The sequence below is a fragment of the Lingula anatina genome, chromosome 1, assembly GCF_051362555.1.
Source record: "Lingula anatina isolate TDL-2025a chromosome 1, LinAna3.0, whole genome shotgun sequence".
NCBI lineage: Eukaryota > Metazoa > Brachiopoda > Lingulata > Lingulida > Lingulidae > Lingula > Lingula anatina.
Window position 1 is genome coordinate 21,958,524 of NC_141767.1, and position 16,088 is coordinate 21,974,611.

The window sequence follows — 16,088 nt, forward strand, 5'->3', positions numbered from 1 at the left end:
AGAATTGAAAAATAGCGTAGTAAATAATAGCTAATGACCTGGAAAGTCACGTGGTCTGCTTTGGTATACGGAAAATCATGTGACTCGGCAATTTTGTTGATAAACACTTGAAACGGCAAGATGCCTGTGCAAAATATAGCTGCGTTTTGCTTATTTGTCGCATTTACAGTTGTTAGTGGTTGCAACATACCTCCAAGTCAGTGGTGTAGTAGTGAGGAAGTTGCAAAAACTTGCCAGGTAACGTGTTTATTGTATTTGCTAGCAATATCATTTAACAACAAAACATTAAGTACAGTACATGTGCTAGACCTAGCCTGTTACTGTAAGCTAGGGGCGTATCACAGATTAAGAAAACAGCACAAGTTTGTGTTATTCAATAACTGAGCATAGTCATTCTTATAAAAATAATTAGCTCAAAAGTGAATGTAATTACATGTATTTGTCATATGTTAGAATTGCTTAATTCATGCAGTTACTGAGTACAGTTATACTTTTCTGTTTAACCCAAGCCGTTTAACCCAAGCAGTAACTGAGTACAGTTACTGAGTACAGTTATACTTTTCTGTTTAACCCAAGCCGTTTTCAAATTTTTACAGGTTTATCAACAGTGCAAAAATTACATACAAAATACTGCCAATGTATCAGTACCAGTGAATTTTACTCTGTATTATGAATCTCTGTGTCCTGACTGCAAGAATTTCTTCAAACAACAGCTGTACAAAGCCTTCAAATCTGTGGGTAGCATCATGAACCTGACCCTCATCCCATATGGAAATGCAAGGGTAGGATATTAAGTGGTAGCTTAATGATATGCTTGATAAAAAAAAAGGAAGAAAGACAAAGGCAGCTATTGTCACCCTCTAGTATGCATTGAATGTAATTATATATATATATATACTGGTATATATAGTATTTCAGATGATTATGAGTACATACATTGCAGTTACATGAACTGCCATAGCTGAATATCCTGGTTGAAATGAACTGGCCAGTAAGAAGAACAGTGTTGGAAGGCAAATAAGTGAACAAATTATGTGTATTGCAGGACAAAGTACATGAACCTGTCTGATGCTCAGTTGTGATGCATGTATCTTTCATAAATTATTCATGACAGAAGTCAGCTACAGTCTGCAGTTGGGTGTGCCAAGTTAGAAAGTGTGAAGTGTGAAGTTGAGAAGATGTCATTGTAAAGCTCTTTATCAGTCATTTCTTGGCAAAGTTTTATTTTCTTCATTTTTAAAAATCAAAACATGGCAACATCCCTCATTTTTTCTTGAATATAAAGCATACTGTGTAATTTTTTCCAAACGATCTTGATATTATATACACACTCTCATTTTATTTAAGGAACAGAAAATAGGAGACCAATGGGTATTTGATTGCCAACATGGAAAACAAGAGTGCATTGGCAATGTAATTGAGGTAACATAAACTATATACACTATTTGAATTAACCTATTAAAATTAACTTTATTGTGTTTAGTTTCAAATGGGGCCAGCTGTAAGGTAACAAATTGATACTTATAGCATGCAGTGTAGGTTTAACAAATTAACATGTATAACTAATATGAAAATACTTTCAAGTCAGACAAGAAACATTGTCCACATACCAGTACAAAAATGAAAGAATTATTAGTTGGGAAACATGAACAAAAAATGACTGACTTTTGAAGTATGATAAGATGGCTAACATTATATTTATTTTTCCAGACCTGTGCAATAAGCATATTGGGAAATATAAGTGTTTACATGCCATTTATCTACTGTATTGAGCACTCTTCTGACAGCCAGCCAAGCAAATCTGCACAGAAGGTACAGTTGAGTGAAATGTTCATTAAATTTCCATATACTAAGCAAGTTGACCCCTTTTAATCTGTATTACTGTCATTTAGAAATGTGGAGATAGGTAACTATGTAATGTTCCTGTGGTGTAGTAATACTTGAATGTGTGGTGCATAATTTTTGAACTACAAGTAAATTAGTAGGTCAAGCTCTTTTTCATACACACTATGCCCTTCCACGTATATTATTATACTTATGTTATAACATGTACATATGTGAAATAATTAAAGATGCTCCAAGATAGTACAATTTTTGAGTTCTGTTCTTGTGTGTCTGTGATAAATGGATGACGTTTGTATTTCAGTGTGCTTCTCAATTTGGCATTGACCTTGCACCGATTATGAAGTGTTCCACTAGCAAGATGGGCAATGATTTGGAACACCAGATGGCAGTCAAAACAGATGCTCTACGACCTCGGCATACATATGTACCTTGGGTTACTCTCAATGGGGTAGGTGTTAGACTGAAACATCACTTCATTAGTTGCAGTATATCATACAGCTAATAGTGCTATACAGTGTATATATTTTTCATATGAATTGTCAAGGGAACATATTATTGTGTTAGCATGTGACATAATGGTGCTTAGAGATGAAAAGGTGTGCTGATGGGTGTGATGTTTTATAAGTTTGATGTGAATCTTTTTAACTTCAATAAACAGGTACATACCAAAGAAATCCAGTGGAAAGCTGAACATAATCTGATCCAGTTAATCTGTGAGACATATCAGGTAATTCCATTTAATGTACCATCTGTTTTTCATAAATGTACACTTTCAGCATTACAGAGGTCTTTTTGAAACACTTAACATAGTGACAATATAAAGTAGGGTACATTTTCATGCAGATGTAGAGCAAAATAATTATTTCTCACAAATGTGAAATGCTTGGACCGTATTGCTTACACATAGATAAATCTAAGAGGAGTTTGACATTTTTACATCCAGAGATGCAGAGCAATGCCTTTTTTCTTTTTAAAATCATTGTTCTCTTGCACACCTGTTTCACCCTATTACACAGTTTAACATCTGCTGCTGATTATCATGCATCTTTTTATATATTTGAAAACAACAAAAATGTTTTTTGTAAAAATTCTTATGGGTAAATTTTTTTATAATCAAATATTTGTTTCTTGCTTTTCCCTGTAGGGTGGTTCTAAACCTGTGGCATGTTCCAACTTGAAGACTTCAGGAAGATGCTACAAAATTGATAGCAAACCAGATGTTTAAAAGGAAAAGTTCCAAATATTTTCTCTCTTACAAGATCTCTTCATTTTATCCAAGTTGTCAGTTTTTATTGCCAATATTGTAAGGAAAAATAATTGTCTAACATCAGAATTTCGCAGTGCATACAAAATTTATTATAGGAAAGAATTCCATATAAATTGGTACGCAAGCAGGTAGCAGAAACGAGCTTGCCTTGCTGTAAATCACTTTCCTGCATTTCAGAAAAAGTTGCATTTTAAAATGAAATGTCATTATGTTTTTTTAAGGATTTGAGATCTCATGTTCTTATATAATTTTAAAAATGATTTATCATGTATGAAAGCTTTTATTACTTGGGTCGTAGAGCATCTAATTTGACTGCCATCTGGATATTTAGGATATATCAATCCATCCACCAGTAGCTGTTCATGGAATTGATCAAAAATCAGTTTTATGTCATAATGTCTGTTGGAGGTCATTTAAGAATTTCAGCCTGGAGGCCTGTCTTTCAATATTATATGCAATGACAATAAACAAACACTGGTACATGAGGATTAATTACCATTTTATTGTTAAAATTAATTTTTTTGCAGGCTTCAATGATGCATTTCCATCCATTTTTGACTAGATGAGACAGTCTTATGCTGAACTATTGATAAGATGAAAAGTAATACTTTTCTCACATAACATAATGTAAAGAACCATTAAAAGTTTTGATTATGAAAAAAACTGAAACCCCTCGTTTCATGCAACATGTATTCTTACAAAAAAATATAATAATAATAAAATAATAATAATAATAATTATAAATAAATAAAATAAAAAAATTTTGCAATTTTCTTCTTATTTGGCTGTATTTATCATTATGTTATTGTTTGGAAACATGGAGCAATCTAAAGTTTAAGACTTGAGATTTTGGGCATCTTTCAGCCTTGTAGCATTTTCATTTGGTTAGCACTTTAAATCTGATGCCTTGTGTAACATGACACATTGATCATTACTCTTTATCTTTATTTTCATAATAATTATGAAATTATTATAATTTCCCAATGTTGTAATGGATTTTTTCTCTCTTAGAAAAATCCAAAGAAAAAGAAAACATACATATGTTCTGAGTACATTATTTTAATTTCAGTACATATGAAATGGTACAAAACTTCAAACCATAACAGCACCAACATTTTACCATTGAAATAATAACTTGATAGAAATTTTGGGCAGTAATAACATTTGCAACTACCTTAGTCTTCTACGCTCCTGCCATAAATTTCATACACATACCCATACATTATCACAGATAAAAAAAATATGTATAACTTACAATTATTTGTGTCTTTTTTATTCCAATAATCTCAATTTTTCATATAGTATTTTCTATGTAAAATAGAAAATCCTGTACTTCTGGGCTTCTCCTGCTGTTTAACTCGCAAAAAAAAATGACTTTGCCTTATATCAAGCACTACATGATCGACTTTTTAAACTTTCATATTATGCGAAAGATAACCTTGGTGCCCTATTGGAGATATATAAATGCTTACACTATGCCTTGCAACATGAAACTGCATCTAATCCAAAAAAATTCACATAATACATAGAAATGTCCATGTTTTTTCCTAAATGTATTCAAATTGCACATTGTGGACTAGGTTCCTAAATAATTGAAGAATCAATAGTATGATGTTCTGAAAAAATTGCCTTATTTGGATTAAATGTGACATTACATAAGTTACCTTAATGAAACAGTTATTCATATTCAGTAAATAAAAAATATTCTAGTAAGAATTGTAAATGTGGCAAAATCCTTATAAATATTAAATATGGCAAAAAATTCATCAAAATTCTCCTAACGATGCTTTTTAGCATCATCTTTGACTTTCCACAGCATCAGCTCCAGGCATGCCATTGCATCCTCTTTGCTGTCATGACCTCCAACTGAAACAGACATCTCAAGTTTGAAATTTATAGCTTTCATAAAAGTTAAAATCCCATTGACCCAAATTGTGAAAAACTCCTTCAGTTTTTAAGATTTCAACAAATGTTTTGTATGATGATGATGATGAAGACCGATTTCATGTTTTACAAAAATCACTTATACAGTAAATATTCAATACACATACAATTACTTCTATAAGCTTTTAGAACAGTCAGTTTTAGAACAGTCTTACCATCATCCTGTATTATTTTCTGCATATATTCCACCATGAGAGTCTTGAGTGCTCTCTTATAAGGTGGCCCCATCTTGTGAGGGAACACTACTGAGGTGTCCACCACTGTGCTGTGAATCAGCTGCAAGTAGACATCAAAATGCAAAACTTTTATATCATTCATCATTAAAACAGCTCCATAAGTCTGCTCTTCTTCTTGGGGTATAAATTTGATGGTGCGAATGCAAAAAATTCTAAATCTAGCTGTGAGGAGCATGTTAAAAGCTAAATCTTAGAACAAATTTGGGTTGCAAATCTGATCTGATCATTATATAACGTTACTACTTAACCAACTCCTCCTACCTTGAGTGAAATCAAATCACTCTCTAAACTGTGACCCATTAGTATAGTTTTATCACTGAACAAACTGAGGAGTACAGCCTGGACATCTCTGATGGTGGTCCTTACTCCCTTCAGATCTTCCTTCTTCAATCCACTGAACCTAAAGAACCAGTAAAATCCCTGTTAATTTTTACTTATCTTTCATAAAATCCAGTTTTTCTGTTTTAAACCAAAGTAAATTTTTCTAAAAATCTATCATTCATAATATGATTATAATTCGGTTGTTAAGATACATCTCCACAAAATTTAAAGAACAGCTCTTAAAATGCAGCTCCACAAATTCCAAAAAGTAAATCCCACCCAACATAAGCTATTACCTTGTGTTGCAGTCAATGACTGGTTTTTCAGGTTTGACTAAGGTTTCATATGCTGGCTTCATGGCTCCCCCTATCACTGTGACCCTGGCCAGTTCTATGCCTGCTGTGGTGTACACCTTAAACACACAGGTTAACAGCATCAAGTAATGCCACACTAATTTTTGGCCTTTGTTATAGATAATAAATTGCTCTAGCTACAGAACCTTACACAAAATGTAGACATAACAGGTAAAATATTATCGGTAAGCAATTTAATAAAATGTTTAATTATAGATGTTTTGTGTAGTACATACCATTTCACAATCCAAAGCATAGACTCCATAATCTCCGTCCACAGGTGGAGAGCATGGGATAGTTCTCATAAACCCACTGTTGTTTTCATATTTGTTTTGTTCATGCACATGGAGCTGAAAGTATTTTGTAAATTTCTTATTTAGGGAAGATGGATCTAAATATATTTGCATTTAAAAACTTCAAAGCCATTCATGTTTTGAAGTTGAGAGAAAAACTATGTCTTCAAAGTGTATTAATTTTTTTTCATCAAAGAATGTATAAATCACACCTAAATTGTTGGTTTTGTGACATTAATACGCAATTAGTTAATCTAATTAATTAGATTTTTTCTATACCTTTGCCACTTGACACCCGGCGGCTCCCAAATCACCCTGACAACAAGTATACCTGGTCTCTATGGCACCAGCAACTAAAACAATGGAGCCAACAAAGTGAAAAGTGTGTATATGAATGGTTTAAACTTATATCTTACAGACTAAACATTTCAGTGTTTATCAGAAATATCATACAAAAAGTAAACAGTACGGAGAAAGTCTTCAATGTATGAATTCACATGTCATTGAGTGCATTATCCGAAAACTTAAATTCCTGATGTCAATGAAAAACGGCCAAAAGAGAGCGCGTTAATAGATGACAATGACCATACTTCTCTTCTTCCAAGCCTTGCCCCAGTGGTAGTTGCACTCCTCTTGTTTGCCATACATGCCATTGGGATACACAGGGAATCTCTTCCCACATCTGCAGCAGATGCGTTCATTTTCTTAAGACAAAAGGAAAATATAATTAATTTAATCCATAATGCAGTTTCATAAGTGCTATCTGATGTCAAAACAGGAGAAATAATGATAAAACGAGTCAAATGGATATTCTGAACATTCAAGTCTTCGCAATATTTCTTTTATCTCATTATTATTATTATCTTTTTTCTAAAAGTGGCAAATGCCTCTACTGACACGTATACATATATTCCAATTTATCTAATGTAAAAAGGAGCATGTATATTTTGAAAAAAAAAAAGAAAAAAAAAAAGCTTAGTCTTTTTTCTCACCTATTTTAGAAAATAGTTTACTCATGCTATCTTCTCTCAGCTTTATGACGGGTGTTCCTGCACATTCAGGGTTGAATCTTGGAAACCCATTGTCCACCAGCTGTTCCTCTGTCATGATATATGGGGTAAGCTTTTTGTACAGCCCTGCATCTAGGGACAAAATAAGATTCCAGTAGACCATAATCAGAGAAACATACCTTAAATTGAACAACATATTAAAGTTGATTTTACCTAAACTTTGATTGCTACACAAAACTAATCAGCAGTTGAAAAAACACCTCCAAGCACTTCTGAATGATGTGTCAACAGCTGCTTGTTGGCCCAGATACTTATTTACCTGTGAAATCTTTCTCATTCAACACCACTGGTCCACCAGACCTGTTCAGTGTAAAGCTAGTTTTGGCAGCCCTTGACCCTCCCAATACAGCCTCATGTGAAAACCCTTTGGGATGTTTATCAGGTGTTTGCGATGAAGTGCCAGGCTGGTGAAGGGTGACCTCTGACCTCAGACGCTTCACTGCATTTACAGCTACATTTAGGTATACAGTCCTGTTGGAACTGCGCTTGTATACAGCCTTCTCCTCTTCAAGACCCTGTGGATGAAAAAATATGCTTTATGTGACAAACAAGCCTTAAAATCAAAAAAGTTATAACTGATCCAATACAAAATAATATAGGCTTTTATTTTGACGTGCAACTAATAAATACATACAATTTAAGAATTTTCTACACAAAATACCACCTCAAGTCACTTCAAAATGAACTGATTTGATTTTCCAATTTATTAATTAATACTTTATATAAACTTACACCAAACTAGGACAACAAACCTACTGTGGGATAAAAAAACATATAGAAAACTTCTGACACACTTACTCTCTCATATGCATCTTTCTCAGTGTCATAAATTTTCAGACACTCATCAATGATGAGATTCAGGTAGCGTTGTCTAACATTGACAGGAACTTTTGAACCATATTCAGATGGAATAGTTGGTCTCTTGCAGGTGACCTAGGAATAATAATAATAATAATAATAATAATAATAATAATAATAATAATAATAATAATAATGAAAAATTATATCGCTTTTTGTTTTATTTTATTTACAGTTACGGTAAAGTGCCATGAATTTCGAACGGCTCTTGAATTTCGAACGATCTTAAAATCGGCCGTCTGGAGTTTTTTCTGGACCATGAATTTCGGCCAGTAAGCAATTTTGCGCGATCTTGATTTCGTGAATTTCGTACACCTTAAAATCGGCCACCGGGCTATTCTCGCGCTTATAAAGATCTAACAGTCGGCAATGTTGGCCTAGCGTACCTTTACCTGAGTACTACGTGTGCAGCCCAAGGTGCAAGATAACGATCGGTACAGTTAGTTTAGGACGCTAAACAACATCGTCATATCCATTCATTCAGATAACAGGAGAATCTATTAAGAGTTGTACTGTCGGGCTGTTGTTTCTTTACCGCAGTATCCGGTGTCAGATAGCGATCGGTAGTTTTGCTGAGGCGCACAATAGCATTGTTAACAGTAGAGACTTCAGTAATATTAAGAGCTGCAATAAAGATTACCACTATTGCTTTCTTGTCTCGCTCAGATCGTTCACGATCTCCCGCTGACGATCTTCCGCTAATGAAGTCCCTTGAAATGTACAAATGAAATGAAAAATATTTTTAAAACCACTGACGTGCTCCGGCTGACGATCTTCCGTAAACGAAAGTCACTGAAAGAGTATGAGCTTTCTCGTTTCACTCGGATTGCGACGCTGACGATACGAAAATTGCGTTCTCGTCTCGCCCTTTGGCTTACGAAGTCTCTTTAACAAATATGAAAATTGCCTCCTGGTCTCTCTAGGATTGCGAACGATCTCTCGCTGAAAATTTGAAATTTTCCTTTTTGTCAATCAGCTTTGTCAGTTGCCGTGCGTATGAAGGTCCGGAAGGTGTCCCCTTTCACAAATTGTTCACAAGTTTGCTTAGTGTTTTGTACCGCATGAAGGTCACTCTTGTCACTGCTGCATACGGCGTGGAATGTGTATCTTAAAGTTCATAGAAACATTTTATTGTGTTTTGTAAGCTTTAGGAAGTAGTTTCGTTGTGACTGAATATCAGCGTACACTACAAAGTAGTACCATTCATCTGTGACGCATCATAAAAGCTAGGTACGTCAAATTACTCTAAGAAAATTTCTTACAACGTCCAAGACAAGCCAAGACGTCATTAAAAAAGTCGCAAGCCGTCTAGCCGTCTTTGAAAATATAGGCCGTCCGGTGATGTCAGCGGCCGTCCAAATGACGGCTGGACGGTTCGCTGGGAAAAGCCTTGCTCATAAGGGTATATATATTTAACTAGGGGCTTACTGACATCACCCAGCTTACATGCGGGTGCATGCCTCCCAAAATTATATTAAAGGATAAAATTGTAATATATCTAAGTTTAATTGTTTGTAAATTTTGTAAAAATTGCCCATGCCACCCCGTTAGTTTGGAGGGTTAAGCTGGATCAAGTCTGTGTCAAAATTCTTTGAAGCTTTGCAGGAAAAATCAATCTTCCTTTGTTTCTCTGGCTCCTTGTTTAGCCCGATGATCATATTTATCTAGTGCCCCCAGGTCTGCTGGAGCAGCTCTTTGAAAATAACACACAGGTAGATTTTTATCTGAGATAAATATCGCGTTCGATACACTCAAGACAAAAGCTACCTGTGAGCTGAAGGGCACTTTACCCTCTAATTAAGAGGTAAAGCAAGTTCCAGCTAGATGGACGATTAAGATCGGACTTCAGATGGTAACTAGTATTGTTTACCTCAGTTCTGTGAAAGCAAACGAGAAGGGTGTCAGAACAATGGTGCATATATAAATTATACAGAGAATTTGTACATTCAGGTGACGTTAACTTATAATCGAAGGGGATTTTCGATAATATTCCTTGAAAAGTACACTAGATTTATAGAGAATAATATCATGGTTGGCCAAAAAATTATATACGCACAGTGTATCCGTGCGTATGCCTGGTTACGCCCCTGTCGCAAACCAGCAAACCATATCCTGCTGACTACATGAAAATTGCCTTCTAGCATGGACAAAAAGTCCAAGCTTCTATGCTTGCTCGGATCGCTGACGATCTCTTGCTGACGAATATAGTAACGAAGTCCCTTGAACTAGTGTGGAAATTGGCTTATTGTCGCGCTCAGATCGCTCACTATCTCCCATTGACGATCTTCCAGTCCCTTAAACGAATATAAAAACTGCCTTTTCGGTTTACTCTAGATTACCTATCTCTCGCGTTTGTTTGAAGATGGTTTCAATGACAAAACGTGCATGCTTTTCAAATGCGTACATTGACGCAACTATGCGCCAGGAAATCAGTTGCTGCTGCTGGTCAAGATTGGGTTGCCTGAGCGAAAAAAAAAAACGGCCCTAAAGCCCCCCTCAAACCTAGTATATTTGATCGCAGACAACAATCAGCGGTCATCTTGGTCGCAGCGCACGACGGAGAGAGACCGTAATACAAAGTTCGGCTGCCGTGGCGAAGGCTACCTGTGCGCCGCACATACCGATCTGCGGTCGTAGTGGCCTCCCCGCACGGAGGAGAGGCCGTAGTGCAGAGGCCGGCTTCTGCAGGGAAGGCTACGTATGCGTCGGAGACACCGACACGCGAACGACGAGATGAGGACGCATTCGCGCGTAAAGCTCCGCCCGACTTTAACGGTAAAGGCAACGAACCTGGTCGCGGAAGACACTTATCGCAGATGAAGGCTACCTGCACGTGTGCCATAGACACTGATCGGCTGTCGTCTCGGTTTCAGTGCACGGAAAGGAGCAACGGTAACACTAAGCTACCATAGTAAAGGTAATCTGGCCGTGGCAGACGCTAATCGTCGGCCGTCTCTCCCTCCGTCCACTCCCGTTCTGAGCGCCAGGATCGTTTTTGAAAAACGACACTAGTTTCTGGCTGCCAGAATCGCTTTTGAAAAACGACACTACTGATAACGATGTTTTGCGGCCCTAGACAACAGTACAACTCTATCTATGGGCCATACACAGTGATCGGGTGAAAGTACGTGTACACCTTTGGTCGCAATTACCGACACTCACACATCATACATTACGGTAACTTTAAATAGATCGTCGGGAGAAGATAATAGAAGGCCTAGCGACGAACAGACAACTTCCGGTCAAAATTGACAGAATTCCATGAAATTCGAACGTTTGGAAGTTCTGAGCACCTCCATTTCATGAATTTCGGCCAGAACGATCTTTTCCCAAATTTAATTATTTTCTACTGTTCGAAATTCATGGCACATTACCGTATAACTTATAAGTGCATGTTAGTGTGGATAAGATATCCATAAAACCTAATATTACTACCACCAATGAAAATGTTAACTTAATCACAGTTTCATAAGATACCTTGGTCGGCACTCTTGCGACTCTTTTTGCACCTTTTGGATTGGTGCTGATACATGTGGAGGCTGACTCTGTCTTTTTGGGTGTTGACTTGGGTCTTTTATTTTGAAGTAGATTACTACCAGCTGCACTATGTGCAACTCTTTTTCCAGTTGGCTAAAGTTGGAAAAAAGATGTTATGTTAATGATTGTTGTTTCGTCATGATTAAGGTGAAAAAGGGCATTTTTCAACTTAAAAAAGATAAGGTCACTTTTTTTCCATCAATTATGTTACCAAGGACTTCATACCCTGGTGTTAATCAGTGGCAAAATCACACCTAAAATACCAATCATAACGAAAAAGCAGTGAGAGGAAAAAAAAGAAAAAGTAGAAATCAAATATTTCCCTTTCTAAACTTTTCATAAATAAGACATACAAACTTTCTCTTCAATCATTAGGACAAAATGGAAAAATACTTAACTTGTTTAAGACTCGATAAGAAAGATGTGTTGTAGAAAATTCTTACTTTGACTTGAGAATCTGACACAGATTTAGCTGCTGTGGCTGATGTAGAAGCTGCCGCCTCCTCTGCCTGCTTCTGAAGCTGCAGGAACCTGTTGTGCATCACTTGAGCTGGAGATGGACGGTAATAAGGCTTGGCTGATTCCTTGGCATGATTGGACTGTTAAAGAAAAGTGATAAAATTATTGTGTCAACATCATCAGTTACCAGTCTATTTTCGTGTATTATATCTTTTAAGTATGTGGAAGTATTATGGTGTATCACATGATTTACACATGTTGTAAAATGTACAATACATTCTTTAAAGCAAATACTTTAACTGTTCACATAACAGACAATGTAAGCAAGTCAAAAAATAGAATATCATAACCAACAAAAAATACATCTTGTACAAAACCAACCAACATTAAACATAAAAAAATCAATCAAAATTGAATCAGAGCAGCTCTATGTATCAATTTTCACCAAAGGATACTGTCTTACCCTTTCAAGTCCTGCTTGGTGAGCCACTCTTTTTTTCCCTAGTGGATTTTCAATTTTTAATTTTTCTTCTCTTTTCTTTATAATACTGGCTTGAGTGAGCATGGACTGGAATTAAAGCACACCACAGTCATAAGAAGGCACTGCTTCTATCATGTAGGAAAAATTACAATTACGATATGGCTAATAATTTTATGGAATCAAAGTCCATTGGTCAAACAAAGATTTATGAGTAGGAGAAAATCTTTTTTTTCTGTGGAAAATTGGATTTGGAAGAAAAATCCAGGATAGGACACAAAATATATTTATAATAGTTATAACTAAAATATTACACAATGAAGGAGCCCAAAGACCTGGAAATTTATATTACAATATTAAACAATATCATCAAAACTTTTTTTACCTTTCTGTCCCCGTCAGTTTTTTGATTGTCAGCTTTAGATGCTTCATTATATATTTTCAAACATTCATCATATGGATCCTCGTCTGACAGGTCAATGTCATAAACATCTGGGACATCTACAAAATCAGCATCATCTTCATCTTCACTATTAGCCTGGTCATTTTGATCAAATGTGTTATCTACTTTTTGTTTCACCTCATGTTTGTGCTGCCTATTTGTCTCTGATGTTTTGTCTTCGCCCACAGATGTGATCTCTGACACACTGACATCTGACAAAGACAAATCATCCTCACTGTCAGATCCAAAAAGAATGATTTTTGAGCTATCAGTGGATACAGTTCTCGACTTTGAATGCTTACTAGACTTGGCTTCAGAGCTGCAATCTTTACTAGTCTTCGAGTCTGAAGATGACTTTCGTTTCTTGTCAGCTGAATGGCTCTTACTTTTTGAAAGCTCAGAACCTTTGTCCATTTTATCTTTTGAACAAGATCCTAACTGGGATTTTGAATCACTTGAATGATGAGATGATGTTCCACTTGTTTTATTGTGATCTGACGAGTGATGCTTTTTGCTGGAACTTTTACTACTACTGCTTGAAGAACTGGATTTCACTTTAGTATCATCAGACTTATCCTTTCTGCTTTTATCCTTGTGTGATTCTGAATGTTTACTGCTACTACCACTGCTGTTCTTTGACTTCGAACTAGAAGATTTTGATGAACTGCTTTTTTCAGATTTCTCTTTTGATGATGAATGCCTATGACTAGATTGTGAATGTTTATGACTTGATGAGGAGTGACTGTGACGTGAATGTTTGTTATCTGATGCATGACCACTACTTCTGTGTGAATGTGAATGATGTGATGACTTTTGATCTCTCTGCTTTGAATTGGAAGAATCATTTTGAGAAGCTGCTGCTTTCTTGTCCAAGTCTTCAATAGGGTTTTCCAACTTGACGACAGGTTTCAAATCTTCAACTTGACAGTTTAGGCTATCTCCATTTCTCTCTGCGTTTTCACTCTTATCACCACCCACAGTGTCAACATCTTCATGCTGCTGCACTTCCTCGGGTTTCACATTTTCTTCATTGATTGTGCCAGAAGTTTCATTTTCGAATTTCGAATTTTTTGGGGTTTCCTCAGTATTATTTACAGGTACTTCTTGAGCAGCATTCTGTAATCTTGATTTCTTTTCATTTAAATCTTTTGCATCTTTTGCATCACCTTTAATGTCATCTGGGCTTTTGTGCTCTTTTTGCTCAGAACTCTTTTCATCCCCATGATCATCTTCATCATCATCACTGAATTTTGCTTCGATATTTTCAAACTCTTGCAAGTCTCCATCAATGCAGATATCTGATTTAAACCGCTTTGAATTTATTTCAGTTACATCAAAATTTAAATTTCTCTTAGTCCCACTTGGGCTAACAGTCTTTTTATTACTGTATTCATAATTGGTTGAGGGGTCATATTCCAACTCTGGAGAACCACATTGGGACATATGTTGTAATTGTTTAATGGGTGTGGGGTTGTATTCCGGCACTTTGCTTTTCTTTGATGGTACATAACCGCCAGATTGGCTACCAGAGGATAGTGCAACATACTGCTTCTTTTGTTGTGGAACAGATATTTGTTTTCCAGTATATTTGTTCAGATCTTCCTTTTTGGTTGGGTGGTATTCAACCTTGCCAGATGGAGACACTGGAGAAGGCTTGTACCAGTCTATCTTGGGGTTAAGGTTGCTTTCAGCTGATGAATCTCTTTTGGTTGGTATGTAAGTACAATTTGCTGAAAGCAAATTATAAACATTATTCAAAAATCATTGCTAAACCAGCATTATCACATAATGAGTTTTGCTCACAACAACATGAGTTAATTATATGATGGTATGCATGCTTTGTAATCTACATGCAATAAGAAGCAGAGGGGGGAATCAATTAAATCTAACCATGTAAAAAACAGTGCTTCTAAGAAGGTATGTTACAGATGTAAAACATTACTTGTTTTAATGCCCTCACTTGAAGAAGTTCGTTTTCTGTGCTGACTTCCATACAGTTTCTGCTGGTCCTGCTGAATTTCCTGCTGCACCTGCTTTATAGCATTTCCAACCAAATTAAGAAGTGAAGATTTTCTTGGCTGCTGGTTGCCATTGTGTACTTCTTTACTTGAGTCACCTGATAATCAGAGTTCATATAGTTTGATAAGAATGCTTAGAGGACCTGAGCAGGAGTAATATAGTATCACTGAATAACCCATTTGACAAACATTCAGTGTGAAGCATGATGAACAAAAACAACTCAGGGTATGGACATAAAATAAAAATATTTAACTATTGTACTGGGTAGCTCAAACAAACTCTATGGGGACTTTTGCTGAATGCAATCAGATTAACTACTTTATATGCTTCCTTGTTACCAATGCACTCATGTAATCACCGGCTTTTCTATATGCACTTAATGCCAGGAAGTCGCATGTTAATCTGTTAATTGTAATTGCAATTAGGGGCAGTCTCTGCGGAATTAGTGCAAACTAACTAGTACGTCAGTTTCATTGTGAAAGCACCCTTAATCTGTCCTATCATACTGCAAAGGCTAATTAACATTGAAGTGTTTGCAAGTTGGATGCAAAGGAAATGCGCAGTATATATAACTTTGAAACTTTTGTGGATAATATAGGATCTTATGCATTTGTCTGCATCACACTCCACAAACATCGAACAGAACTATTTAACAGTAAAATGACTGCTTACCGTGTGGCAGGGAATCCTTGGTTTTTGTATGGCGAAAGTGACAGTACGGCCTCTCACACAAACCGCTGGAATAAAACGGGCAGTTCACCCCTTTGAAATAGCCTGACGAAGGAAACATGTCAGGTTAAACAGTTTTAGATGGCAAAGGAAGGAAAATTTGCTGATACTAAGTCATATTTACTAACAATGCGTATTTAATGCTCTCTTCAGCATTTCGTGTGCTCGCATAATCAAATCTCGTATAAAATCAGCTTGACGGGTTTTCGTCAATTAGTCAACTTTATCAAAAGAAAA

General features: G+C 36.1%; 2 protein-coding genes across 3 annotated transcripts; one reads left to right on the top strand and one right to left on the bottom strand.

Moving 5' to 3' along the window:
• Positions 1 to 42: 42 nt before the first annotated feature.
• On the top strand, positions 43 to 3,604 carry LOC106178484 (gamma-interferon-inducible lysosomal thiol reductase). The gene is made up of 7 exons (XM_013561691.2): positions 43 to 237; positions 597 to 782; positions 1,348 to 1,422; positions 1,711 to 1,812; positions 2,147 to 2,293; positions 2,504 to 2,572; positions 2,990 to 3,604. Exons 1-7 carry the CDS (start codon positions 121 to 123, stop codon positions 3,068 to 3,070), a joined length of 777 nt encoding a protein of 258 aa, XP_013417145.2. The 5' UTR covers positions 43 to 120; the 3' UTR covers positions 3,071 to 3,604.
• LOC106178466 (uncharacterized) lies at positions 3,595 to 16,081 on the bottom strand. Of its 2 annotated transcripts, none has more exons than XM_013561653.2 (16): positions 15,795 to 16,081; positions 15,064 to 15,219; positions 13,047 to 14,833; positions 12,647 to 12,751; positions 12,168 to 12,323; positions 11,665 to 11,817; positions 8,128 to 8,262; positions 7,589 to 7,844; positions 7,252 to 7,401; positions 6,850 to 6,963; positions 6,539 to 6,612; positions 6,203 to 6,316; positions 5,910 to 6,025; positions 5,554 to 5,692; positions 5,212 to 5,332; positions 3,595 to 4,978 (listed from the first exon to the last, which is right to left on the bottom strand). In XM_013561653.2, exons 1-16 carry the CDS (start codon positions 15,910 to 15,912, stop codon positions 4,890 to 4,892), a joined length of 3,783 nt encoding a protein of 1,260 aa, XP_013417107.2. In that variant the 5' UTR covers positions 15,913 to 16,081; the 3' UTR covers positions 3,595 to 4,889. The 2 variants fall into 2 exon arrangements, with proteins under 2 accessions (XP_013417107.2, XP_013417106.2); XM_013561652.2 differs by having other exon boundaries at positions 15,046 to 15,219.
• Between the last annotated feature and the right edge of the window lie 7 nt (positions 16,082 to 16,088).